Raw genomic sequence first — 28,000 nt, forward strand, 5'->3', positions numbered from 1 at the left:
CAATAAGCTGATGGAAACAAACCAATAGCATAACCTCATATTACACACCTCATGCTCAGAATTGCAGTGAAAGTTGAACTGTCACAGTGTGAACAACAGAATCATCTATATGAGTTCCCTTGTATGAAATGAGTGAGTAACAGATCGCAAAATACTGTGTGTCATTGACAGAGACAGACAGCAGGGCTCAGATGGCTAAACACCCTCCCCTGTGGCACAAAAACACAACACACACACAAATTACCTTTATGCAGCTGTTGGGTCGGGTGTGGGGTTCACACAGAGACACGAACACATGTGGATACACACTCTCATGTGAGTTTCATACTGCATGGTGCCTCATTCTCATTGACTCACTGCAATGGAGCTGCTGTCTCTAGCACACTGCTGTAACCAATTAATCAGTTGTTTAATTTGCCACACACACACACACACACACGATTCATCCAGAGCAGTTGGATGTTTAAACAGTACGTGTAATCTGCTGAAGAACAAATCAACTCGGTGTGATTTTGCATCCGTGACAATTAATGACAATGTCACATCTGATGCACGGACCAGCACAGGGACAGTAACTCATTAACACAGCTACGAGATATATGACATGAATCATATTCTACTCTCGAAGATTATGAAGGGTCAAGAGTAAGTGTGTCTGTGTGTTGGCTACAGTTTACATGTTGATGAGTGTGTGAGAAACAGTATATCTCTGTTGGGGTCAATATTAGCATTTTCACTCTGGTTGACTGTTATATATTCATGATGCTGTAATGCATAAAAGCATATTCAAAGAGGACTAGAAGAAGAGAAATGGAAACACCACAGAGCAGCATCACACCTTCTACCATTAGCTTGATAACTTGACAAGTTATAGGCCATCGTTTTTTGATCATGATCATTAAATTGACATTTCTTTGAGTGAGAATACAGGTCCCTGTAACAGCTGATATATGCCTTTTGTTGTTTACCGAAACACTCTGACACTTAATCTAGGTCAGAGACAGCAAAGGCTTCACAATTTTTGTTTTCTCGAGATTTTTGAATAAAACATTTCACCTCTTCAATAATTCTTTAATGGAAGCTTCAAGCAAAGCTTGTACTGAGAATGCATTGGGACCTCCCTAGACTTCAAACTTGGCAGCCAAACACATTGAAACACAATATTTGTATTCTCTACAGATATAATGTTAATAAATCAGAGTTACTTGAAAAACAAACAAACGTTTTTTAATCTTTTGATAGTGTACAAAGACTGTGAAAAGTATAGGATCAAAGCAGGCCCTGACAGGGTTCCTGTCTTTGTTACAGGGTCTACAAGTGTTTTGAAATGATGTTCAGGCATAATGTTGTGGGATTATATTCAGTTCACAAGTCGACACTTACCACAAACTGCCTGCCTTCTCGAAATCTACCTGGATGGATCAGAACTCCAATTTGTGGATTCCTATAAGTACTTGGGTATCTGGCGAGACAGTTCGCTCACCTTTAACATGCACTTCAACTCACTGCTTTCTGAAGTCGGATCATAAATTGGTTTTCTGTACCGTAACAAAGCCTCCTTTACCCACTCTGCAAATCACACCCTGGTTAAAATGACAGTCCTTCCCATCTTAGACTATGGTGACGTAATCTACAAGTCCGCCTCCAACAATCTTCTGAATAAACTAGATGCCATCAACCACACCGCTGTCCACTTCGTCACCGGTGCTCCTTTCAACACTCATCACTGCAGCCTGTACTCTTTAGTCAACCGGCCCTCACTCCATACCCGCTGATTAATCCACTGGTATCAGTGCATCTATAAATCTATCATTGGTAAAAAAAAATAAAAATATCTCCGCTCTCTACTCATTATCTCCAACAGTAACCGCAATTTACGCTCTAGCAGCTTCATCAACGTGGTCGTTCCAAAGGTCTGCACCTCCTTCGGCCGTTTCTCGTTCCAGTTTGCTGCTCAAAGCAACTGGAATGAGTTGCAAAAGAAGCCAAAACCTCCACACCCTCATTCAACTACCCTCCTTCAATAACTCATTACAAATTCTTTTTCATTTGTTTGTAACGACTTGCCTCCTGTTGCTGCCTTTTTGGCCAGGTCTTCATTGTAAATGAGAACTGGTTCTCAATTGTCTCATCCGGTTAAATAAAGGTAAAATAAATAAATAAATAAATAAAACAAGCTGCAGTTCTAAATCGTCTTTTTTGCATTTGCACATTAAAATTAAATTGCTCAGGACAGGAACAGGAACAGGGTGCAAAATGTAGCTTTCTCCACACGTTTTTTTTCACACTCACAGACTTTAATTTCTGATGCAGTATTTTCCCACAAGCTCAAAAGAGGTAATATACAGCCTCAGGCTGTCTGAGCATCATTTCACAAGCTCAGACTGTTTAAGAGTCTTGATCCCACGATAAAGGGCTTATGGTGAACCCATATGGTGGTTGGCAGTATGTTTTTAATGAAAATCTAATTCCAAATCCAAGATTATACTCGTGAAACCTTTTACCAACTTTGGGTATCCCTTTCTAACTTCATTAAAACTTTCTGTGAAAAGCCTGTTTTTATTCGTGTTACTATATATCACATAATGCATTGAAATAATACTATTTGTTCCTCCTTAAGAGAACAAAAGTAATGGGAAAGATTGCTTTAACTTATGTAAACTCCTTCACATACCCACATACCCACAGCTGGCTTACTATAACTACATTAAGACTGGAAGCAATATTGAGTTCAGAGCGTAGTAAAGATTGCCTGGGCGGGCGGCTCATCAGTGTCCTAGATGTTTGACTGTGTGGGTACAAAAGTCTTTTTAATTTGTTGTGTGGGAACTAAAGCCTTTTATTGGATGACTGTGGAGTAGGAGATGCGTGATGAAAGAAAATCTCATAATTTCAGACGCATGTAAACATACAAACACAAAAGACTGGTGTAATTAGTTTTTTTTTTATACGGCTACATTACTAATTATGTCATTAGTCTCGCACATTATACTGTCAATTATCTTACCAAGACATTTATTAAAAATTGTGTGTCTGTCTGTTAGTCTCACCTGTTTTGGGGTGGATGGAGAAGAAATTCTGCGGGTTGCCAGCTGTGATGCGATAACTCAGACGACTGGGGGTGGCAGTGAGGTCAGGGTCCTGCGCTTGGATACGGATGACTGACACATCCTTCGGAGAGTTCTCCATAATGATTGGATGGTAGATAGGATCCGAGGTGAGAGGAGCATTATCATTGACATCTTCAACCTGAGAGAGAGAGAGAGAGGCAGGAGGAAAAAATAGAGGAAGAGAGAGAGACAAAGTGGAGAGAGGGAGAGAAGGAAGGGATTGAGTAAAGAACAGGAAAAAGCTGTGTCATTTGTTTCTACTTTAGCTGTCTTTCGTTATCTGAGTTGGATCTGAATTGACAATGGATGTGTTGATAAAACACAACCTCCTAAATCAGCATGCATTTGGTATCTTTGTTAATCAACAACTCGGGAAATGCAGCATGGACTTGGGCCGGGTTGATCCGTCATCAATCACAAAATGGAAATGTATTTACCAGAAAATGTCATGGATGTCACTGTTAAAATGTACAGAAAATTAATTCCCCTTACTACAGCATAGATCTCGAATATTTATGGCAAACAGAGAGTTGATTGAGTGTTTGCTGCGAGGTACAGAGCGCCAAGATTTTTCAGCCAGTGAATGAGGAGCACCTGTGCCTGATTAATCTCCCTATTTCTGTCTGTGATGAACAGGCACGGAGTAAAGCGCCCGATCACAGCGCACACCTGAATATCCAGAAGCCAGAAAATGCAGGAGGGGGGGTTCATACACAGCTGAACTCTTCCCCAAAGGGTGAGCAGTGATGTGTGTATATGAGTGTTTAGACAGTGGATTACTTAGTGCCAAATAAAATAGAAGCTGAAGCAGAGACTTCCCTCCAGTGTGTATCTCTTTCTCACAGACTGAGCATTGCTGTAGTTATCCACTGCACTGAGCCCCATTAGCATTTTAGAGAGAGGCACTCTGATTGTTGTTTAGCTTCATACTGTTCCTTTGGACCCAACACTCAACAATGATATGCAGTGAAAGCTTAAAAACTAGCCTTCAGTTATGCGTTTGCAGGCTGTAAGACTTTAACAATGCCGGATACAAACAAAGAAGCTAATTTGTTAACAGCACCCTTTCAGACAGTCACGGGCATAACTTTAGGGTGGAAAGATGCTAGATGACTTGTATGTTTGAAAACTGCATAACATCTGGAGTGCTGGATGTATAAAATATGGTGTGTATACAGTATACAATGAATAGAGAGTAAAAGCCGATAGAACATAAGACTGAATCTTTCGGGTGGCTGGATATGGTGGTCCACCCAAACTATATTTTTGAATATGAAACATTTCTCCTCTGTAGACTTTAGAACGTTATGAGTTATCGGTGAGATGGATGAGAAGCTGTCGTACAAACTGGTGTGACTTGGTGTGCAAGCGTCAATTCGCAATTCAATGTTGATTAACTGTTTTTAATTTGGAACAAACGTCCTGCCATTCATTAAAAAAAAGAACTGTTTTTAAATATATAAAGATTGAAGTTGGGTTTTTTGTAATTGATTATGGTTCCACTGTTTTTCCTAAAAACAACACCAATGTGAAGTACTTGTTTGGGCACTTCAAATTTATGCTTTCTCCCTCTCCGAAAAAAACGAAACAAAGGTCATTTCCTCTGTATATATCCTCTTATGTATGCGCAGTACAAGATGGGTATTGGCAGCAGAATGTGGGTACCTGAATGAAGACTTCAATAGATGCTGACAGGGTTGTAACCCCTCTGTCTGTGGCATACACTGTAAGCCAGTAGGAGTCTTTTGTCTCACAGTCCAGGATACCGGCAGTGTAGATCACCCCTGTGAGAAAGATTAATGCAGTTGTTATTTGGGCTTGAGAATACATATCTATTAGGTTTATTCATGAGGACAGTGTGGGTGTCATCCACAGAATACATCCCTAAAAGATCTCATGGGGAAAGTTTTTGAATACTTACTTTACGGAGGCAAAGACAGAAATTTAGAGAAAACTTTGTGTCCTGTCTTCAGTGACATTCACAGGCATTAGCGGCGCCGTTGTAGTCACCTTCAATGTTTCAGCTTCTCTCCAGCTAATCACAGCTGACCAAACTGCTCGCAGCTGCAATTTGCTTAGTGCTAAACGTACCCTGAACTACTCTACACCAATACAGACACACTCGCAGACACTCACGCATATTGACCGGCGTGTGTTTAGTGGCCTTAGGGAGACGAGTAGCTGACAGCTTTGGTGACCTCTTGAGGGACAAAGAGAACACTCACAGCGGATGACACATGGGTGACTCTATTTTTTTTGTAAAATAAGTCATGCAGGACTGTCCATGCTAACACTAAAAAATGACACACATACTCACACTCTAGGTTTTAGGGTTCACTCGTGTCATTTGTATACATTGTCAAGAGCGCTGATGCCCAGTGATGCAAGGTTGTGAGTGTCACGTGTGGTTTATTTAAACAAGGGAATCTTAAGTTAAGATCAAAAAAACAGCCATATTTATCTAATTGCATCATTTATATTGACAGAAAATAACACGTCAGCTCAGAATAAATAGACTGAACCCATCATAAGGGCAAAGGGAGCAGTTGATGCATTTCTGCTCAGTGCACACAAACTTTTAAAAGCCAGCATGAGACGTGCTGCATGCGTTTGTCAATGCTCGCAGAGTCTGTGTTCAGTTCACAAGCAATTAGCCCCAACAAGATGCTAGGCAGAGCTGAGACAGGACATGTGAGAGACTGTATATTTACTTTGGCTCGTGTATGCTAACCAAAACCTCCACGCTTCTATTTCACTTCTATTCATTCAAGAACATGATGATGTTAGAGAGTTTATGAGTCTTACATACAAAGACTTACAATGTGTTAGTATAGTATTACCATTAGAATACGTTTTAGAAGTAGTGGTAGAAGGAGTAGTATTTGGTGTTGGTTGGAGTGGCACTGCTTGTTTCCAAACCAAACCTCGGTCACCCTGTTAAAAAAGATATCGTCTGAACAATCATAAAAATATGTTGTTCAGAGAAAATCATCTAACCAGAGACCTTGAGAATGTCAGTGATCATCTCTAAATAGATAATTAAAACATTTGATTAGTATTCTTACAATCATTTCAGTCCTACATGCCGAGGTTACTTCACACAAGCACACAAATCAGTGACTAAAGGTGTGACTGTGTGGCCTTTTTTCTATCTTCTTGTAGCCTCCTCTGCCGCAGAGCAAAGGTGTTATCTTATTACCAGAAAGTGTGCATATACTGTTTGTGACGAAGCAGCGGCCCCAGAGCATGCACAATGCATAGTAAAAGTGTTTGTTAAAACACATCTTTGCTCTGTCGTCCTTGACCATGTCCTTTTCAAACCACATCTCATCTCTGTCGGATAACTCGACCGAAAGAGGCGAGGAAAACAGAGCTGGCTCATTCAAAAGCTCTTTGAACTTCAAGACCGACAGGCGCTGTTCAGTGAATTCAATATAAATCCGACTTGACAGCATCCATTTTTACCATAAGTAACACACTTCAAAGGGTGAAAAGAAATTGATGGGTCATGGCACATTTTCGAATCTAGCAGTTAACAGCACGCTGGGGGTTTACATCCACGTGTTGTGTCCCATTAACTTCTTCGTTCTTGAGGAACCGGTTTGGGAGCCTAATGAATGCCACCGTATAAAATAATCAATCGCAAGTTTGATGAGAAAATTAGTATTTCTCTGCATCTTGAGGCACAACTCAATAGCTCTGTGTGTGGCAGAAAAGAAGCCATCAAAAGTACAGCCTGTACATTTTTAACAAATGCAAGATGGATTGCCTTTTAAAAGTGTGCTTGCCTGTAACTGAAAGACTGCTTTATCCTGGCTGTGACAAATCCTGGCGCTTGCAAACCCACTAATAGAGGAGCAGTGGCTTCTGACAGCCGCCCAATGAGAAATTGCAGGGCTTGCTTTACCCTTAACCAATGACAAGAATACAAATTTGTGTTCAAAGTACAGGAGTGCTCAGGATTTAAGCCAGAGAAGATCCTGCTTCTTTTCTGACAGATAGCCCCTGTAGGCTACTTCCCTTTCCACCCATATAGGGATGAGTCATCTTAAGTGTCAAGCGTAGGAAATTCATTAACAGTCCAAAATAAAAAAAAAGATAGACAATGAGGGTGTCATGGGCTACAGAAGATGCATCATAGAGCCAACTACAGAAGGGGGGGAATGCACATGTCAAGACAGGCCTAACAAAATGGATTTATCACACAATATCTGATTCTCTCTGTCCCTTTTACTCACTCTCGCTGTCTGTCTCACCCTATCTTCACTTAGTTCAGGCACTAAGAGCCACAGATTGACAAGCAGTCAGAGCGGTTCTGAGCCACTCAACATGGCAGCTAAATGCATGGTGGCAGGACCGCGCGGTGCTACTCTGTCCACTCCTGACAACACTGACTTCTAGAAGCTACAAGATGAAAAGGAACATTTGATGAGGGATAACTTCTGATCATCTCATCTGATACCAAAAAGGACCAGTGACTTTTCTCTTGCCTGTGATATAAGGGGGGAAATAACAAAAGCTGCAACTTGAAAACAAAGTTACAGAAAGAAAAAAAAAGACAGAAATATATGGCCTGGGAGGAAGAAAGCAGTATTTTTTTCTGACACTTTTTATGTACTCCAGACTCCCCTGCATCCTCTTCCTTCCTCTCTTCGCTTCACTTCCACTCCCCCTCCCCTTTCTGCTCTAACAAGCTCTCTGATTTCCCCTGGAAAATCTGCACTCAATAAACTTTCTCACTGGCTGCGATGCGCCTTACTGAGGTTTTAATTCTAAAGTAAATAACAGCACCGAGTCCTAACCGAAGACTGTGGGGATCTGTCTGTGTACTGCAACAGTGTTTTGTCTATGAGTGCAGTGTATACACGAAAACATGTGTAATTATGTACACATAGTTTATATATGTGTGAACACAGAGAGAGAGAGAGAGAGAGAGAGAGAGAGAGTGAGGGCAAGAGACATTCTCTCCATTTGTCCATCTGTTTCTCTCTCAACTACAGTCAATACTAATTAGCCTAGTTAAAGGTCAATGCAGGCCTCCAGTGCAAGTCATGTACAGTAGGGACCAGAGTCACAAGAGGTGAAGGAAGAGGCCAGAAGTGGAACGCTGTCATTTGGCTCTTAAAAATAATGATCTACTGGCTATAACTAACCACTTCTACTTATTTTCTATATAACATTGTTCTAATCATATAAGTATTAGTGACAAATTTGGGTTTAGATACTAATTTTACATTTTTCCCAAGTTGTATCAACTAATCAAATGTTTTTCATAACGTACCTTTTTTTTAGTCGACACAGTTTTTCATGATGAGTCACTGGAAAATCTCATTATAATAATTGCCCACCTGTTATGTCTTATTATTCCTCTGCTACTTGACTGTCAAAATTGATGGTTTATTTAAAATGTGTATCTAAATATAATGATTAGCAATGTGAAATGCAATAAACTAGGTTTTAATAGGCAAAGTTAAGATATAGGTTGTATCAAATGCAATAAAAATTCATTCATTCATTTTAAAACATATACTTTCAAGTAACAAATTGATACAAAAGGGTAAAACTGGATTAGATATGTGGTAATTGAATTTGTGAGTTTTGAGTGGGGAAAATGTAAATAATGTATAAAATATTAAGAACAGTACTGATTAAATCATAGAACTTATTATGTTGCTGTGAAGTGGTGTATCTGGTTACATTCAATATTACATCAATAGAGACTGCAGGCAGAACAGTCCCATACTAATGAATTCTTTCTTTTATACAGGAAAGTAGAGACTTCATACAATTTGCATGCTTATACGCAACATAGGATCTGTTAGTGGTAAGACTTGGCATCAGGGGTAATTATGAAGCACTACTCACTACGGAGTACCCTGGAGGATGAGTGAATGAGGCACTGATTTTGGAGCTTGGAGTTTGAATGTTTCAGCACCATGGAGAGAGACTGAGAAAGCTCACCGGTAGGTTTAAAAGCTTCCGCGCCGTGGACGGACACAGAAAACTGTAACAATAAGCCTTGATGGGAAAGAAAGAGTTCTCACTGACACCCACTTGTGTTGAAATATCAACTATGCAGACGTGAGTTCTATTTCTCAGATGGAAATATAGCACATGCCAAAATCGTATCCGTCTGTTCATGTTATCATATTGTATGAATGCCTTTTGAGTTTGGTGGAATTTATCTTTATTGAGGGGGCCTGCATGGTCCACTGGGCTTTGTAAGAAGAGTTTGATGAAAATGTATATTTCTTCTATTAAAGTTATTCTGATAATGTTCAGTGTTAGCAATGATATTTAGGTTGCATATCTTAATGTTTTTGTGAAAATATATTAGGTATGTATATATATATTTAGATGTGTGAGTGTGTATATATATATATAAATAGATGTATAGATGTGTATACATAGATATATAGATGTGTTTATACATAGATATATAGATATGAGCGATAGGGAGAGAGAGAGAGAGTTGGTGTTTCATGTGCCAATATGAACTTATATGAACTGTCCTATTTTCATACATGGATATTTGATTCATTTTATCCCTGGGTGAGTGCGTCAAGGCCTCTTGTTTGGACCAACATGATTTCAGCTGTGCTTTGACACTGCAGGAAAGTTGGAGACAACTGCATGCTTTTTTTTTTGGGGGGGGTCAGGCCTCTTTTAATAAGTCACAGTGATTTTACTACTCTTGGAAAGGATGGTGGTGCTGCGCAGGACAGCCTTGATCAATGGTATCCACAGAGCACTGGATCAGTTGTACTGAGCGGCCTGAGGCCCAGCCTGTGTAGCTGCCATGCTGCCCTCATTACAGTAATGATGTCCCAGTGCACAGCTCCCATGTGAAGCACCATCACCACACGGACTCTGACTGTACCTCACACTCTCTTCACCTCTCTCCCTCAAGTACACACATATCAAGTGGGGATGCTTTCTCACATGCAATGCAAACCACAATGGGACAGACAAATAGTGAGATTTCCTATAGTACGCAATGATTAACACATTTGAGTGTTGATATTCCACACATGGCCTTGTAAGTTATTGGATTTCCACTTTACATAAATAGGCTTCAGAATTGATCTTGTGTCGCACCTGTGTCTTCGTCAATGGTGAAAGTGCCCAGTCCGCTGCCACCTCTGACAGAGTACCTCAACACCCCATCTCGCCCCTTGTCGTCGTCCTTAGCGTTGACTGTCAGGACACTTGTGCCGGCACGAGAGTTCTCCTTCACTGAGCCTCTCAGCGCAAAGTCAGGAAAGTAGGGTGCATACAAATTCTCATTGACATCCACCACCTGAAAAAAATGTTATGGCTTTAATTTTGACTGCAATCTTGAAAAATTGTGTGAAGATATGTATATCAGCACAGTATGGTTGTACAATATATAATTCGAAGAAATGACCATTATTGCCTATAATTACATTACGGCTAGCAGCTATGAAGGAATCATTTTTGTAAATAATTAATTTACTTTGCTAGTGTACCCTAAATGGTCCTTTTCATGAAATTAAATGGATTGAAATATAATGTAATTGATTTTCTTTCTTTCCTGAGAATAAAAACTTACAAAAACATGTAAATGATGCCGGGTCATATCAACATTTGAAGGTTGAAAGGAACAAACAAAACTATAAATGTCAATGCTTAATTGATGAAACTGGTTTTGATTTTGAATTTGTTTCAATACAAATTTGTGTGGATGTGTGTGTTACACACCTCCACCTCCACAAATGTCTGACTGATGAGGCTGGGTACTCCTCTGTCCTCAGCAAGCAATGTCAGGTTGAAAAACTGTTGTTTCTCAAAGTCCAGCTCCTTCCTAATCCTCAAAACTCCGCTCACAGCATCGATCTGCACAAAGCATAACAAAGCATAATGCCATAATCATATCATAAACTGTCAATAAAAAGAGGATTAGCATATGCAACAGCATAGACAATACAAATAGTGACATCACCTACCTCAAAGGTGCCATTGAAGTCATTAATCAAGGAGTATCGGACCTGTCCACTGGGGCCCATGTCTGGGTCCTGAGCCTGCACCCACGTAATCACAGCCCCTGGAGGCAGGTCCTCCAGTACTCGAGCACTATAGCTGCCAGGGATGAAAGCTGGGGCGCAATCATTGACATCCTCCACTATTATAGTGAGAGTAGTCACTGATGACCTACGAGTGCCTCTTTCTGCCTTGTCTCTCACTTCAATCTTCAATGTGAACATTGGGACGGTTTCTCTATCTAAGTGGCCAGAAACAAATACACTTCCAGTTTCGCTGTCAATACCAAACTGAGGGACACGGGTCAGCATTACGTAGGAAAGCTGTCCATTTTGACCCATGTCTCTGTCAAAGGCAGTCATGGTAATAACTTCAATTCCAATGGCCGCGTTTTCTGCAACAAGCGCAGAGAAGCTGTCCTGATAAAACTGGGGGTCGTTATCATTTGCATCCTCGATGATCACAGTCAGTAGTCTCCAACTGCACAACTGAGGAACGCCCTGGTCGTAGATGGTGATATTAAGGAAGTACCGATCCATTCGCTCGCGGTCAAGTGGCTGCAACACAGTTATCAACCCGTTCTCCATGTTGATGTTGAAGCAGTTTTCTTTGTTACCATCAGATATGGAAAAGAGAACACGGCCATTGAAGCCTGTGTCGCCATCTCGTGCTCTCACCTGAAATACACTGGCACCAGCAGCAAGGTCTTCTCTCACTAGAATACTGGTAGGTAAGGCCTCAAACTGTGGAGTGCGTTGGTTTGTAGAGAAAAAGTCTGTATAGCTGTCATCTGGTCTTGGTCTAGCCATAGCAGACACTTTTGAGACCATTTTTTCTGCCAACAGCTGGGCTACCCTGGTCTCCTTGCAGTTGAACCCCATGGGTGGCATCCTACCCCTCACCACAGATACATTCACGAATGTAGGATCAGAGCACATCTCACCATCTGTTGCAACTATTTTCAGGTTGAATATCCCACTTTTTAAAGTAGCCCCTCCAAATGATCTTTTCAATGACAAAGCCCCGGAGTCTGGATTTAAGTGAAAATAGTCTAACTCGTTCCCAGACAGTATCTTGTAGGTCACCATTCCTAGTTCGTCCATGTCCACAGCTGATAAGGGGACAATAGTCTGACTGACAGGAAAGTCACGGCTTATCATCCCCTTGCAGGACACTCTCTCAAAGAGAGGCTGGTTGTCATTTATATTGATCAGACGAATGGTGACATTAACTTCACTCTCCCTTCTGTAGGGTGAACCCCAATCAGAGGCCCGCACTGCAAAAGTATAGATATCATCTGATGACTCAAAGTCTAGGTCTCTTGTGATCCTTACCTCCCCTGTGTCCTGGTCTATAGTAAATGGAAGATTCTGTTCACCACTTATTGTGTGGGTTACATAACCATTCTCTCCTTTATCAGCATCAACAGCAGACACCACAAGAGCAACAGTGCCTACAGGTAAGCTCTCGTTGATTGCAATATCGTAGAATGGCCTGTTGAACACTGGCGTGTTGTCATTAGCATCATCTATGGTGATTTGAACCCTTGCTTGCTGCTGACTGATAATATCAACCACCTCCATCTCTATGAAATCCTGTGATATCCTTTTCAGCTGCCTCTTGGTCGTAATAACTCCAGTCAAAGAGTTTATATCAAAGTGCATTTGATCTGAGGGGCTGCTGAAGCTGTAATTGACACTCAGAGGAGCTGGGGAGATTTTCACCACCTCTACAATAGTGCCTGGAGGAGCTATTTCACTCAGCTTGACTCCATAAACATCTTTCTCAAAATTCACCAACACTGGGTCTGGCTTTGTAACCAACAACTGAACAACTTGAGTATTAGAAAACTTTGGAGGTATACCCCTGTCTTTAGCTTGGAAGGTTAAGTTGCAGCCATAGGGGAATGTATCCCAGTCAAACAATTCTGATGTTTTAACCCGATACTCATTCCCGACAGGCGATCGATCAATAACAAATTGTTCAAGGGGGTCACCCTCGATGATGGACACCCACTCTATATCCCCAGATGCCCCTTCGTCTTTGTCCTTCACAGTCATTATGGCATAGACTGGGTCCTTGTCCGCCCACGATGGAACGACAGCAACTGCTTTGAGAACAGGAGAAAATTCATTCACCCGCTCCACAGTTAGGACCAGCCTAGCGGTGCTGCTGATACCATTGTTCCCATAGAGTTTCATTCCTCTGTCGACCACCTGCACCTCCAGCTCAAATCTGTCTTGTTTGTCCATTCTGGGCCGACCTGTCAGGGTGATGACCCCGCTGGTCGGATGAACAGCGAAGAGTTCAATTCTGTTCTTGAAGAAGTAGTAGAACTCCCCGTTGGAGCCCACATCAGCATCTGTGGCTGTTACACGTCCTATGCTGGCACCCAAGGGGGCACTCTCAGAGACAATGAATGAATAGGAGGTAGGGGAGAAGAGAGGTCGGAGATCATTGGTATCCAACACCTTGATATAAACAGTGGCTAAGGCCTCTAGGCCTCCATGGGCAGATGCCTTAACCGTCAGTGTGTAATTGTCCTGAACTTCTCGGTTCAATGTTGCACCACTGCCTCCGTTAGTGCGTATACGGAGAAAACTAAAATCTCCCATTACAAACTCCTCAGCCTGGAAGATTCCCTCACTGTCTCCAGATGCAACAGAATATTTTATGTTTAAAGACCGAGGTGGCCCTAGAATGATGCCCATTTTGACATCACTACTTGTATAGGTTCTTGCCGCAGAGTTCTCGAAGATGGAAGCATTATAGGCAGGCTGGGTAAAGAGCAGCAAAACTTGTCCCGCCCTTGTTTCTGTCAGGAACTGGGCATGGGTTGAGGGAAAACCGAGGAGAAAGAAGAAGCATATACAGTGGAAAAGAAGAGAAACGTTGGGGAGAGGAAGCATATTTCCCCACCGATTACACTTCATCACTATTCCATCACCCAGTCACCCTATATTTGGAAAGAATAACAAAGAAAAACAGATCTGATTCAGTTGGTGAGTTGTTAAAGACAAGCATGCTCAAAATTTGACAGAGAACTGAGACAAAAGTTAAAAAGACATTTCAGGGGTAGGCTACTGCTTATCACCACAGGGATATGATAGCATATTCAATGTTGGGCTTCAACAGTTTGCATTCAAACACAGAATATTGCACCCCAAAAGGCTCAGAAGCAGAACTGACATATCTTTAAACAAACCACATCAAAGTGCAGCGCACTTACACAGCCTCAGTGAAACACATCATGTCACCAGATAAAATACCGGGGATCAGGAGCAATCACTGTTACAGAGTGAGACACAGGGCTTGTTATTCTTCAGCAAGTGACAACCAGGGTACGGTATTTTCACGAGAAAAAAAATGTATGGGACAAAAGACAGCCATGGTCTGAGAAACATCATTGGACACAATTTCAAAATATATATATTTAAGAAATTAGGTGCGCAAACACTTTCTGAAACAAGTTTGCATCTGTGGTAGCTAAGTACTACATTCATCATTTACTTTAGAACTGTAGTACTGTACTGTAAAAGTAGAATGGAATTTTAAGGTACTTGTGCATTACTATTGTCTATTTCTACTATTATAATTTCTATTTTATGCAATTTCATACCTCGGCTGCACTACATTTTGGAAACCAATGTGACATGTGACAACATCATTTGCTCGTTACTTTGCAGATAAAACATATATCATCTAATAAATGATAATGTATTATTATTGAATAAGCTACCCAGCAGTAAATAAAATAGCTGACATTATAGGGACACCTTCTGCAACAATAGTGATGCCTAAACATTAATGTATCACTAATTGTAATCCAGTTGGCCATTTCGCACTGGACTTTTACTTATAAGCATATTCTGATGCCAATACTTTTGAAGTTTTTGCTTTTAAGTACAATTTTGAATGCAGGACTTTTACTTGTATTTGTATTATTTTACTTACACTGTATTGTTAATACCACCCTGTGTGTGTGTGTGTGTGTGTGTGTGTGTGTGTGTGTGTGTGTGTGTGTGTGTGTGGAATGTATATTTAAAATGATTGTATGAAATCTGCCCGCTTACACTGTATGTAGGACATAGTATAGATAAATAATGGCACCAAATAGGCTGTCAGAATCCAGCGACTCACAATTAACATTCCCTAGAAGGTGACTGTCCCGGGAGATTTAGAGGTGCATTTCTCGTCTCCCATGTTGATGCAGATGCTATTGGAGCTCGCCTCCGTGCAAAATCCACGAGTTAACCTACAGTCTGTAGCAACAATACATAGCTTAATTAACTCTATTGTACACAGACCTCACTCACACATCAGAGCGTGTCCTACCTTTACACGAAACAGCTCAGTGAAAGTAAATCCTTTTCCATCCCCTCTCCGACAGTCAGGGAAAAAAAAGCAAAGCATAACGCACGAAACAATCGCGCAGAAGTCGGTGGTGAAATGGACAATTCATGTGCACATATCCCGACGGGCAGTTGTCTACTAGGCTGCAGTGATCCTCGTAAAACTAAGAAGCTATTGCCCCAGTTCCCTGCATCGAACTAATGTAACCCTGGAGTGCAGTGGGCTACTTCGACTTTATCTGCAATAGTTCACACAAAACTGTCGTTAAAACAGATATGTGGCACTTGCTGATTTGAGGTTTTAAGTCCGAGATATGGTATTAAGAACATGTCGTGGAAGTTAGGAAGCGGTCAGCATCAGTTGTCGGTTGAGTGGGACCACTGAGCGCTCACAGGAGGATGGAGGAGGCGGGCTGGTTAAGCTCCGACTGTTGCCGAGTGTAGCCGACAACATCCGGAAGTGTGTGTGTGCAGCAGTCTGCAGCTACCGGTCTCTATCTCACACACACACACACACACACACGAGCTTTTAGGGGTTAGTCACACATCTGGCCACCAGTTAAACTTATTTCAGCCTTCATCATGTCCGTTTTGTGTTACAATAAGGGATGTGGACAGCGATTTGATCCAGAACAGAACCCAGACGGTGAGTAGTATCTTAGTTAGCTAACGTGAACTACCGCTGTGCCCCGCGCCAGTGTGTTAGCAAGCTAACGTTAACCTCAGATGGTCATCTGGAATGTTCTGCAGCGACGAGCAGGCCTGCTGGGCCCATGTAGCTAACCTGATACAACTGTAACTGACTGGACCCAACACGGTAACAACTTCATTCACCAACTCCGCTGTAGCTGATCATTCAGGACGTCGTGTGTGACTTAGCACCATGTTGTTAGCATTTTAAGCTCCTGTGATTAGCAGGTGAAGTTAGACGGTAACGTTAGACTTTGCAGGACCATTGTCCCGTACAGGACACACCGTACGCCCGGTTTAAAGTTTCAGAAACAAGTCCTTCAACGTTTTTACTAATTTCTCTACTTTTCCCATAACCATTATGTGAGTAGTATTGCGAAAAGATTGATTTCAACCAGTGAAACCGAGTAAGCGGTCAACAGTAAGGTTCAGCTTTTAAGGGAAGTAACGTTACGTCTGTGTTCATGAGCTAACGTTAATCAAATTGCTTGTTTTGTGCTACTTTCATACGTCAAGCAACGTTAAGTTCCACTTGAAATGAATGAGACACAAATACTGCAAAGTTATACCACTGCATTGAGAACCAATGAGCTGTAGGTTTGTAATTACAAACCTTGTGCACCTGAGCATGCAGAGATGCAAAACTAGGATCATATTGTGTAGAAGTAGGATAAGATCATAAGATAGTCATTTTCCTTAGTACAGCTGGCTTATGCCTGAGGAAAGCCCAAATATATATTTGAACCCACACTGTAAATATCAATCTGTGAAAGTGAGAACAGTGTCCACAGTAACCAGAACATCTGACAAACATCTGTCAAAGAATCGCCGCTCATCATCATGAGCAAAGCTAGTTATTCCCATCTCATTGCCTTTTGTCATGTTTGAGGCAATGGTCGAGTTGGTGTTTACAGGTGTGCCACACATTCATAGCGTGTATTGTCCGGTTTTATGTTTAAAAAGATAAGATAAAGATAATTCATTCTTTACACATTTAGCTGATAACATCTACAAATGATTAACTTTTTGTTCTCTTAATGAAAAAGCTGTGAACCTCCAGGTGTGCAGTACCTTAACTAATCACGAGGTAATTCAGTTACACGGTTGTGTAAGGATAACATCATTGTAGTGATAATTCACGCTCGTGAAATCATTGTTTATATGAAGCCACTCATTTAAATGTGGTTCCAGTTGGTGACAGACCTCAGTGAGTCGCTTATTTCCTTTCGTTAGAAATGTCCTCCTTTTATCTTCAAGTAATATGTCTGGCAATACACAGAAAGCCATTTTCTAAATAGGGTGCATCTTCTCATAACACTAGAGTATATAATCATTGCTTTTAGGGGTGTATAGGAAGTGTATAAGGCAACCGCATATAGAAGGGTTATAGCTCAGGCTGTTCTGTACTGTAAGGAACATCTTGATTTATGGCGACACCCAGCCAACTTTTTCTTTCTTCGTTCAGCGGCCATTTATCTTGTAGGGATAAATTCCAAAAAAGAGGACATTGAAAAAAAATCACACGCTGCTTTTCAAATGAGGTAAATCTGAAATGAGGATTTGTCAAACTGTCTGATGGGTGTCATAAATCCAGACCATAAGGCTATGTACTTTGTGTGTTGCACTTCACAAGGACACAATGAAGATCATTTACGTTTTTGTGTCGGAGGTTGTGGAAATTGTTGTCTAATTTTTGATCAAAAACATAACATTTGTGTTTTTAGTTTGCTAAATCTGTCCACAAATTATTCTTTATCAATGTCGCTTTTGGACTGATGATCAGTTCAGGATGATCTTAGTGCTTCTTACGTACTCCTTTCCTGTTAACTACTGCCTTCAGAGAGAGAATAAACATTTATAATAGAAACGATAACAGTGAATACTGTTAGGGGACTGACATGGCCCATACAGCTATCAAGTAGTCCTGGGAATAATGCAGCTACATTGTCAGATGAGTGTAACTTTTCCCTGTTATCTTTCTAAAATGACTTCAAACTTTTGACTCCACGATTTTGACACGGAGGCAGCATCAGACATGGCTGACCCAAATCTTTTGATAGATTTACCACATGTGAAAGCAAATGAAGACGAGACGTCGTGATGTTGTAGTGTTTCAACAAGAAGGGCCTGGTGGCCGCCACAGTTTTGGATGACTCTAGATCATTTGTTGATTCTCAAAATGCCTGCCACATTCAGAAACTACTTTTCTATAACTCTACTCATCATTCTGTAAAATCATTTTATGGTGTACTTTGAAAGTTGACATTTCTGTGTCTCTATTGAGGCCAGAAAAGCTGCAAGTCTCTAAACGGTTTCCGTGTTGGTCTATTCTGGTGTAGGCGACGGGGTCCACCACATATATTTCCTATAAATGAATCAAAGTTGTGTTCCTTTTCACAGATGGCTGCACCTATCATCCAGGAGTCCCAGTATTCCACGATGCATTGAAGGTAAGATGCCTGAGAAAGCACAGTGAGCTCATTGTCTTTGTTATCTGGTCAAAGTTAACGTCTGTGTGTCTTTCTCCAGGGATGGTCCTGCTGCAAGAGAAGAACTACAGACTTCTCCGACTTCCTCAGCATTGTTGTAAGTTTTAGTTTCTGTTTTAATCCTTACTTTTCAATCCTCCGAGGTCATCTTTCCATTGTCTATTGTTTTCATAGGCATCGACTGCCACCTTTGCTGTGGCCATGTCGGCCCGAGCGCTCATCGTCTGAGAGTCTAACGCGGTGAATTTGTCCTCCGCAGGGCTGCACTAACGGTCCCCACAACAAGGAGAAGCCCCCTGAGCCGGTGAAACCAGATGTGACATCATCGGTAGAAAACAAAGACGCAGACGACCAAAAACCAAAGTTTAACGAGTACATCATCTCGGCACCGAAGCCTCAGGAGGCGATACGCAGACCGAGGTTGGACAGTTAGTTCTTTTATATTTTAATCAATACCAGAGGAAAACCCTAAGCTCTCATTATTTGTTTAAGTAAAGCAAAAAATGTATATTACATATGTAATACAACAATTTTATCAAATCATATTTAAAGGAAACAAACAGGCCAAAAAGGAAACACTTTTTCCATTCAGTACATCAACAGGGCGTTCAGTTTAAAACGATATATCCTTATGATCCCACATATTACATTCTGCTCTGAGTTATTGCGGTTTAGTATGAAATGCATAACAGGATAGGTGCAGTGTCCGAGGTATTAAATCAGCCTGAATACCGAGGATCCACAGGCTCGTGGGAGGCGTTCTCTCGTCTTTTATTCTGGATGCTTCCCAACAGAGTTCAAAAGAAGGCTGATGAAGCGATTACTACTGAATAGTGAAACCCCTTTCAAGTAGTGTAAGGCTCTTAGCCTGGCTGCGTACAACAGACCTCATTCTGAAGTGATGCTGCCGACAACGCATTCCTTACTTAAAGTTTAAAAAAACCTAAACAGAATACCCTTTTAATTATTTTTTTAATTAACAAATGAATTACAAACAAATACATTTTGCCCCTTCCTTCCTTAATGTTTTGATTCTAATGGAGTTGTTACTGTTGCAGTGCTGATGAGCCGATGGTGAGAGTGCAGCATAAAGTCTCTACTTCTCTGAAGCAGGCTCTGGAGAGACTGAAGCTTTCCGAAAATCCGGCAGAGAAGAAAGGTGATAGCAGAGCGTTATCTTCCCCGTGTCTCTTCCATGTTTCTGTTTTCTTTTTTTTTTTAAGACCTCTTTATCATAGACGGTCTACCATCCATTACCATCCTCTTCTTGTTACAGCAGACAGGAAGGTCATGTTGACAGGGGAAATTAATGGATGGCCTCTGGGAGTTCACGGCGTTTGAGTTAAAGATGGCAGGGACGGGACAACACATCATAGCTGCGGATGCATTTTTTAGATCCGAACATCCAAGTCAGTTTCTCTTTTTTTTTTTTTTTACTCCATTTCTGTCTCTTTTCTAGAGGAAGATACTGACGAGATCAAGATGGGAACATCCTGTAAAAACGGAGGATGTACTAAAGTAGGTGAATGCCTGTATATTTGGGAAAACATGCTGAAATAGATTCTCATGGTGTTGAAATTAGTAAAAAAAAATTCTCTATTTGTATCCATACCTCTGTAGGGCTTTGGCAACCGCAGCTGAAATGTTTTTAATTTATTTACTTTAAATTCATGCTGAATTTGTGGATTCCGCCAAATAGGTTTCGCCTTCTTCTCCGATTTTTGTAAGCCAATTTCAATTGACGTATTTCGAGAAATCTATGACAGCTGTCATTAAATGAAAACATAAACAATTCATGATACTGCCCCAAAAGAGCTCGATGCTGTGGGTGAGGTTAAGCGGATGCAGCTCGTTTCCCCCCCTCCTCCTCCATGTTTGCTCTGAGACGGAAGCAAAGCTACGTTTCTTGCTCGAGCTAATCGGGCCTGTCGGAGCAGAAACTCCCAGATTAGAACATAAATTGTAAAGAAAATGTGCATCGGCGGGTTTTGTAGAAGCTTGGAGTGGGACTTAAATCATTTAAAACAATTATGTAAATCACTTCAAACTGATGTGATTGAAAGCCATGAAATATTCTCTCACGGGCTGCCTGGTTTTCGGTTGATTAATCAGTTAAAGTCTTGGTGGAGTCTAAATTGGTATGTTTTAAACTTCTACCAAAGTCAAGGAGAACAAGATATTAGTCATTATTCATTCTCATAAATGTGTGCTATGCAATAAAGCCGTATTTGTATCTACTTCAGTCTTTTGAACGGCACCTTTTGCTGTCATCTTCAGAGTTTTGATGGACCTGCAAGCGATTCGGACGTGTGCTTGTACCACTCTGGATTCCCTATCTTCCATGAAGGGTTAGTAATACGGAAAAATACTGCGTTTCACGCCATTGACATGAAATAGCAGATATGCTCTGGAAACTGTAAGAGAAGCGTGATGAGTGACACTAGTATTTTCCTGTTATTCTTCTTCACTGCTTCTCTTGAGTGACACGTTATTGACTGCTAAAAAAAACAATCCAGCGTGTGAATGATCTTTCCTGCATCTCCAGGATGAAATACTGGAGCTGCTGTAAGAGGAAAACCTGCGACTTTAACACCTTCCTCTCTCAAGAGGGCTGTACCAACGGAACACATCTATGGAGGAAAAAAGATACAGTAGGTCTGACAGCTCTAAACACTGGCACGGAGAGGAGACGATGCTTTGTGGTAGAGACTGAATGGCTGAATTATGAATCTGTGTCTCAAATAACCAAACAATCTCCACGCAGGGTAAGAAAGTGGTTCCATGTCGGTTCGACTGGCACCAGACGGGGGCGCAGGTCATCATCTCTATCTACGCCAAGAACGCCGTCCCAGAGCTCTGCTACGTGGAGGCAAACAGCACGACGGTGAGGCATAATATCAGTCTGGTGATTTCTATGCATATCTAAACTGCTTAGTTCTGGATCGTGTTCTTCTCAAGCTGATGTTTTATTTATCTTTTCCTCCCTTCAGCTCGACATCCGTGTTATATTTGAGGGAGAGAAGGAATTTGCGCAAAAAATCAGCTTGTGGGGAGTAAGTAGAGCATCACTTTTACACTGATGTTGAGTCAGTCTGGCTACGAGCCGGTTTTAATACATGCATTTATTTTGTAGCAGCATTCCAGACACTGCAGTATAACATACTTTCATGGTCTTAATATTTGATTTGTTACTGATCTTCAGAGGGGTCTTTGCAGTTGTAATTCAAAATGACAGTAACTGTATCTAGAGAATAAATTTCCACCTGAATTAGGGCCGATATGGCTTTTATATCATACGTCCATATTGTTAGGCTGCTGCGATATACAACGTGTGTCTCGATATTTTCATATTTTTCATTAAAATAACAAAGCTGCTGGATTTAACCCGTTGATCGTGACAACGTGATCATTCTTGCAGAATAATTTAAACACCCTGAGGTGTTGTACTGTCATTTTGAAGTAAGATTGGTCTTTAAAAATGCATGCTTTTGTTCCCGGTTTTGATCTCACTTCTTTCGCTCTCTTCAGGCCCTTTCGCTGTTCCCTCTTTCCCCTCCAGATATGAAAACACACACACGCACACACACACACCCCGTACGCACACCTATGCTCATACGCCACACACACTCGCCCAGGAGAGTGTGAGAGGGAGAGAGACGCCAAAGAAAGTCTCGTGCTGGCAGCTTAAAAAAAAAATGGCGCGACAATTAATATTTGTACTCGGTGTTATTTTAAACATCCCACATCGAGCGAGCCGCAATACATTGAGTATATTCAAAATATTGCCCACCCCTAACCTGAATACACACCACTAGTTCAACAGTACTTGAAACTGCTCATAGCTCACTCGTGTTTTTCCAGACCAGCTTATATGGGAAAGGAACTAAGCCGTTTTTGTCACACTCTCACGTTCCCTTGCAGGTGATCGATGTGAGTAAAAGCATAATAAACATGATGGCCGCCAAGATCGAGATAGCCATGAATAAGTCTGAGCCCATGACATGGGCTCGTCTGGACCTTCCTCCCCCGCCCCCGCCCAAGGAGAAGGAGCAGGAGAAAGAGGAGACTGACAGCGAGGATGAAGATGAATGATGAGGACTCACAAACATAGTGTGTATTTTTAGCTCAATCAAACGCCATACAGTCTATTCCTTACCTCTTCAAAGAGTCGCCTCTATTGCTCTCTTGGAACTTTGGCCACTACTCTTGAACATTACAGAGTTTCCCCTTTCATTCCTTTTTTGATTTTGCTGACGTTTTGGTTCTTTTATTATTCATTATATATGTTTGAATGCTCAAAAATCTCCCAAGTACTAATATTACAGTTTTTCGCTGAAGTAATGAATGATTAACTGGGTAAACATTGACGTTTAGCAGATTTTCCATCAAGTCAGATGAGAACACTTGTTAATTGCAATACAACTACACAATAAGATAGGAGTCAGGTGGGACCATGCTTAATCTCAGACCCATAAAGCCTTTTATGTGGACTGCTTACATCAAGTTATTGTTATGGACCACAGTTGTGAGCATCCTCTATGTCCTCAATGTTTGGAAAAAAGATTCATTCCGTCCTGTAATTTCATAAATTGTTTAAATGATTGCATTGATCATCCACCATTATCACGTCAGACTGAATGTTGCATTTTTATATATATTTCCGTGTGTGTGACAATGAAGCTGCTCCATGTAGTTTGATCTCTAAGATGTCCACACCTGTATAATAAGGATTTATTCTGAATAAATTGTTATAAGAAATGCAACAGTTCCTTGAGACTCTTAAACTTAACAAAATGAAGATGTTCTCCGACTACCCCTCCCTTTTTTGCTCTAATTTAGTTTTTTTACCTGATTATACCTAATGTTTATTTTCTACAAGTTTTGTCTCTAAACAATCACTGCTGTATGTATCTCCTCGCTTCTTGTCAAAGCAACCTAGCGCAATTTTATAATGAGAATGTACTGTAATATCTGAGAATGCCAATTGAATACAATGTATTTTTCAGCAAAGTGGGCCTACTGTGTTATGAAAGGTCATGCTAGATCAGTGGTTCTCAACCTTTCCGAGTTGCACCCTCCCAGAATTATCAGGTTGGTGTTTGCGACCCCCCCCCTAGGCGTTGTCCAATCTGTGGATTTTTTTATGCATTTTGTGACATTTTCTCTCGCTGACCCTCCTCAAGTCACTCGTGTGCGCACACACACACACACTTTGCCTTTCTTAACCACACTCAATAAAATATATTTAAAGGCAAATATATCACTGCTACAGGCAATGTAAAGTCAAAACCATTCCACAGTCTAAAGTGAAAATGTATTAATGTCATAATGGCGACCAGCGGTAATTGTCTTGCGTCCAGGTTGAGAACTGCTGTGCTGGACAGCATGCTTCAAAGGCTATGAATGTATGAATTAAATTTGGATGAATGACATCATGACGTCTGGGTAAAATGATTCGGGGAACCAATTTATCTTACTAAAAATCAACTTTTGTGTTGAACCTTTAAAACTGGGGTGATATATATACTGTGGATATTTCTCTCACACAGTATATGCAGACCAGGTTGTGTTAGAGTGGTATTCAGGCCAGACTCTTCCAACAGTTGTGACCCGGTGAAACGAAACACTTCTCTGGAATTAAAGAAGGTGTGACCTTTCAAGGGAAGACTTTGATCCACATGCATCTCTGGGAATTGCAGTGACTTTTGCAAATGTCAGTTTTTAAAACTATGACATAACTTTAAGGTTAGAATATTGAAGTACGTCCCCGATGCCGTGATGTCTCAGACCTTGACATCTATGCAGACACTATCACCTTTTCCTCTTTCCAGAAGCACGGCTCACACCACAAACAATCAATCAATTTAAATGTTAATTAAAATGTGGTTCAGTTTAACTCCCACACAAAGATAATAAAAGAAAGTCCCCCAAGGCATCTGAAGAGTTTGTGTTTCTGACTCTGAATGGCAATTGGATGCATGTGTTTCTTCATAATGCCTGCATACATGACTGACGCAACAAACTGCAGAGCCTTATATTGAAGGTAATCAGCTAAGTCCATGTTAAACATAGAGAATAACTGTGAAAGACTTCCATGACAGAAAGCATCAATGTAGCACACGCTATGTCTGAAGTGAGCAACAATTTACAAGTTGTGGGTGGAACATGATCGAAGTTTAACATCTCTTAACCCATTTAAAAATGTTCTCCATGCACAGTTTTTTACTCTTTTTTAATACAGTTTAAATACATTGGCAAAAACAAAGATTATAGACTCATTACAATTAGTTAATGTATAATTCACAGTGCTTTGTCATTAAAATTCATAGATGAGTGCGTCACCACACAGAGCTAGCTGTGCCTTCAGATAGTAGTTTGGTAGTTATGGTGTTTGGTTTCCTCCGTGTCACTGCTGCAGATAAGTGGCTGTCTCTCTGGGAGAGCGAATAAGTTTTTCCACGTGTTCACACGCAGCCAAGGCGACGCTCCGTATCGCCGCTTTGCAGTTAGGACGGCAGCAGCTATGGTCGCTGCTGTAATTGCTCCACAGAGCCCTGCAAGCAGAAGCCAGGGCCACACGCCCTGCAAGTCCTCCAAGTAAGGACGCATGGATTCTGCTAGCCTCTGGTCTGGAAAAGAAGATGGAAGTGGTCACAGGAAATTACGTAAAATGTTTGCGATTACTTGAGTCAAACAAGCTAGTGTACAACCTAAATCTGAGTGATATCTTTTTGAATTTTAATGCACTTTATTTTAAGCTTAAATAATTCAACAGATAGATTTCTGAAAATGCAGAGAGAATGAAAACAGACAGACTTTTCATGCCAATCAATGTAGAAAATAGAAAAAAAAGCTTCATTTAGATAGAACTTACTAGCATCTAGCAGATATGAATATTCATATCCCAGGTCTTTGCTGGAGATGAAGAATTCTCTGTTTCTGTAGAGGGGCAGGAAGGGCACCATGTGGTATTCGCTGTTGTGCCCAATGGGAGCATCAGAGTCTGGATACTGTGATGGAGATGGCCTATGCCTCCTGAGCCACTGCTCATAAATGCTTTCATAGAGAAGGAAAACAATGCAAAGCAAGTGTGTGAGTTCACTCAGATTATAGAAAGTGTGTGTATTCGTGTGTGTGTGTGTGTGTGTGTGTGTGTGTGTGTGTGCGTGCGCGTGTGTGTGTGTGTGTGTGTGTGTGCCTCACCTATCAACAAAAGCGTGGTGAAGAAGGAATATGGGGTCATTTGCTGAGCCCTGCACTGAGGACATGGTTCCGTTCATGAACACGTGAAGAGCAGCATGCATGCCCATGTGAGAACTGTTTCCTAACCCGGTCTGAGGATCCCCGAATCCTGGAAGATGAGAAGTATTTAATTAGCATTGACAAAGGTGGCAGCAGCAGTTGTTAGGACAACAGAAGCTTTTTGTTGTAAAATTTTAAATTTTAAATGGCATTAGAGTCATAGTATTGTATGACATAAAAAAAAACAAATACAAATGTTTCTTCATAGTATGTTATATAAATGCCCATAATGTATATTATGTCATGAAAATGTCATTAAAAAAGTCATAGTAGCAACATACAGAGTAGTATACACATACCGAGCACATTACAGGGACTAGGCAGACAGAATTTTAACACAGTGAGAGCAGCTGTGGAGAGAAACTGTATATAATTTAAGATGGAGCAGTGTGTGTGTGTGTGTGTGTATGTGTGTGGGTGGGTGGGTGTGCATTTATAGTCAAGCTTATCTGACCTTCCAGAGTGTTTCTGAAGCTCATGTTGGCGCCGCGGTCCATAGCTCCTGTGTCATAGTTGGTCAGACTGAGAGTGAACTCCACCTCTGCTGAAGTTGGTAATCGTTCAACCATGTTACGGTTGTGGTTTCCAGGGTTGCGACGCAATGGGCCTTCTCCCCGAGCATCACACAACATACCTCTGTCACTGTAGTCCACTGCTCGGGAGCACAGCACCTGTTGATGGAGGCGCACAGCAACACATTGCAATAGGCTACAGCACATTAAGGCACCACAACAAATCACAGAAATAAAGTCAGTTGGTTGTTGGTTGCAAATTATTTCTTGTTAATTGAAATAGGTTACGCTGAGTTTAAAAATGCCCCTGCTATTACATGTACTGTTAGGTGAATTCATTACAATCATCTTGATCAAAACATGTTTTTACTCAAGCAGCTAAAGGTTTAAACGTCCTGAACATTGAATTTATGTATTCATAGGCTATACCGTGAGCCAGCATTGATATCAATTTGAATTGCTCATTATTTTTATTATCTTTTAGGTAAAAGGTCTGAATGTGTAGAGGCAACACATTACAACTGAATCCTACTTCAATAGTTTAAGGGAAATGTTCCTCTCAGGTCATGAGAAAAGAAAAGCTAAAGGAAAGAGATGACCACTTTTAGTTTTACTTGATTGTGTTTACCTTCCAAGAAGAGAAGACCGAGCCTGGGCTGAGAAGACTGGGATCATGGGGGCTCCGGTCCCCCATCAGCTCGTCCGTGCACACGTCACACCCCTGGGCATCCCTCCAGTCCCAGTACGGGATGGTGAAGCTCATGTCTCCGGTCAGCTTCCTGATCTCGTGCTCCCAGTGCAGCAGATATACGCGGTGCCACGGGAGGAACGCAGGCGCCCAGTGGGCAAAGTCCACATCGGCCCACACATTGCCCGGCCCGCCCAACAGAGCGTCCCGGGACACATAGTAATGCATCCACACAAACACGTCGTACGAAGACACATCCGCGAACATCGGGTTGGAGCCGTTCTCCATCTCCTGGTAGGTCCCGGTGGCCACAACATAGTCCCTGCTGATCGTCTGCTTGGCCAAGTTCAGGTAAGACACAAGCCTGATCCTCTCGGCCCTGGAAAGGTGAAATATGTTCCTCCTCAGAGACTCCCTCTTCTCATTGCAGTTCACCCCAAAGTAGCCAAACGTACAGTCCGCGCAGCTGAAACCCATAAAGTTGCCCGTGCACTGGCAAGTCCGGTTGTAGAAAACCAAGGGCCACTTCTCCCTGTCGTCTAACCCGGAGAAGGGGTACTGCGGTCCGTCGGGCTGGTCCGGCACCTCCACATCGTTGCAGAAGCCCCGACCCGAGCTGGCTCCGCAGGGTGAACCGTCTCCCTCCCATGTCGGGCAGCACTCCTTTGTGCGCAAGACCTCCCGGGTGGCACACAGACGGGGGAATTGTTGATAGGAGGGTACAAAACACAGCACGAAATAAATGACTGTAAGTTGCCACATTACAGCAATGTTGTCACCTTCGGAGGCGGCAAGTAGTCACGAATGCACAAAGTCGGTAAGGCCCAAGTTGTTGAATTGAAAGGGCTTAAATACT

At 41.6% G+C, this 28,000-nt stretch overlaps 3 protein-coding genes across 3 annotated transcripts in view; 1 reads left to right on the top strand and 2 right to left on the bottom strand.

The window, feature by feature from the left end:
• Positions 1-15,832, bottom strand: part of fat3b (FAT atypical cadherin 3b) — a 59,179-nt gene extending 43,347 nt beyond the window's left edge. The window contains exons 1-6 of the mRNA XM_031872572.1: positions 15,447-15,832; positions 11,078-14,067; positions 10,833-10,967; positions 10,209-10,410; positions 4,776-4,894; positions 3,051-3,249 (exon numbers count right to left, since the gene is read on the bottom strand). Of these exons, the coding sequence (XP_031728432.1) occupies positions 3,051-3,249; positions 4,776-4,894; positions 10,209-10,410; positions 10,833-10,967; positions 11,078-14,020 (3,598 nt within the window). The 5' untranslated portion in view covers positions 14,021-14,067; positions 15,447-15,832. The remainder of the gene's footprint in view (positions 1-3,050; positions 3,250-4,775; positions 4,895-10,208; positions 10,411-10,832; positions 10,968-11,077; positions 14,068-15,446) is intronic.
• An 82-nt stretch (positions 15,833-15,914) lies between these two features.
• chordc1b (cysteine and histidine-rich domain (CHORD) containing 1b) lies at positions 15,915-25,151 on the top strand. Its single transcript, XM_031872701.1, has 11 exons — positions 15,915-16,109; positions 18,554-18,603; positions 18,683-18,739; positions 18,902-19,062; positions 19,701-19,801; positions 20,102-20,160; positions 20,920-20,990; positions 21,188-21,293; positions 21,407-21,526; positions 21,633-21,695; positions 22,564-25,151. The coding sequence occupies exons 1-11, from the start codon at positions 16,046-16,048 to the stop codon at positions 22,732-22,734; spliced, it is 1,023 nt and encodes a 340-aa protein (XP_031728561.1). The 5' UTR covers positions 15,915-16,045; the 3' UTR covers positions 22,735-25,151.
• LOC116397354 (tyrosinase-like) lies at positions 24,901-27,991 on the bottom strand. Its single transcript, XM_031872700.1, has 5 exons — positions 27,085-27,991; positions 26,399-26,615; positions 25,846-25,993; positions 25,517-25,698; positions 24,901-25,271 (listed from the first exon to the last, which is right to left on the bottom strand). The coding sequence occupies exons 1-5, from the start codon at positions 27,904-27,906 to the stop codon at positions 25,006-25,008; spliced, it is 1,635 nt and encodes a 544-aa protein (XP_031728560.1). The 5' UTR covers positions 27,907-27,991; the 3' UTR covers positions 24,901-25,005.
• Between the last annotated feature and the right edge of the window lie 9 nt (positions 27,992-28,000).

Source organism: Anarrhichthys ocellatus, unplaced genomic scaffold (assembly GCF_004355925.1).
Source record: "Anarrhichthys ocellatus isolate YVR2014 unplaced genomic scaffold, GSC_Weel_1.0 scaffold65, whole genome shotgun sequence".
Classification (NCBI taxonomy): domain Eukaryota; kingdom Metazoa; phylum Chordata; class Actinopteri; order Perciformes; family Anarhichadidae; genus Anarrhichthys; species Anarrhichthys ocellatus.

What these genes read in the sequence shown, in the direction of transcription:
- LOC116397354 (XM_031872700.1), bottom strand. Translation starts at nt 27,906, where the DNA reads ATGTGGCAACTTACAGTCATTTATTTCGTGCTGTGTTTTGTACCCTCC. An exon ending in CACCACGCTTTTGTTGATAG is followed by an intron (nt 25,699 to 25,845) that starts GTGAGGCACACA and finishes TCTCTATGAAAG; the next exon opens with CATTTATGAGCAGTGGCTCA. An exon ending in TTCATATCTGCTAGATGCTA is followed by an intron (nt 25,272 to 25,516) that starts GTAAGTTCTATC and finishes CTTCTTTTCCAG; the next exon opens with ACCAGAGGCTAGCAGAATCC.
- chordc1b (XM_031872701.1), top strand. Translation starts at nt 16,046, where the DNA reads ATGTCCGTTTTGTGTTACAATAAGGGATGTGGACAGCGATTTGATCCA. An exon ending in TATTCCACGATGCATTGAAG is followed by an intron (nt 18,604 to 18,682) that starts GTAAGATGCCTG and finishes GTCTTTCTCCAG; the next exon opens with GGATGGTCCTGCTGCAAGAG. An exon ending in TGGAGGCAAACAGCACGACG is followed by an intron (nt 21,527 to 21,632) that starts GTGAGGCATAAT and finishes TCCTCCCTTCAG; the next exon opens with CTCGACATCCGTGTTATATT.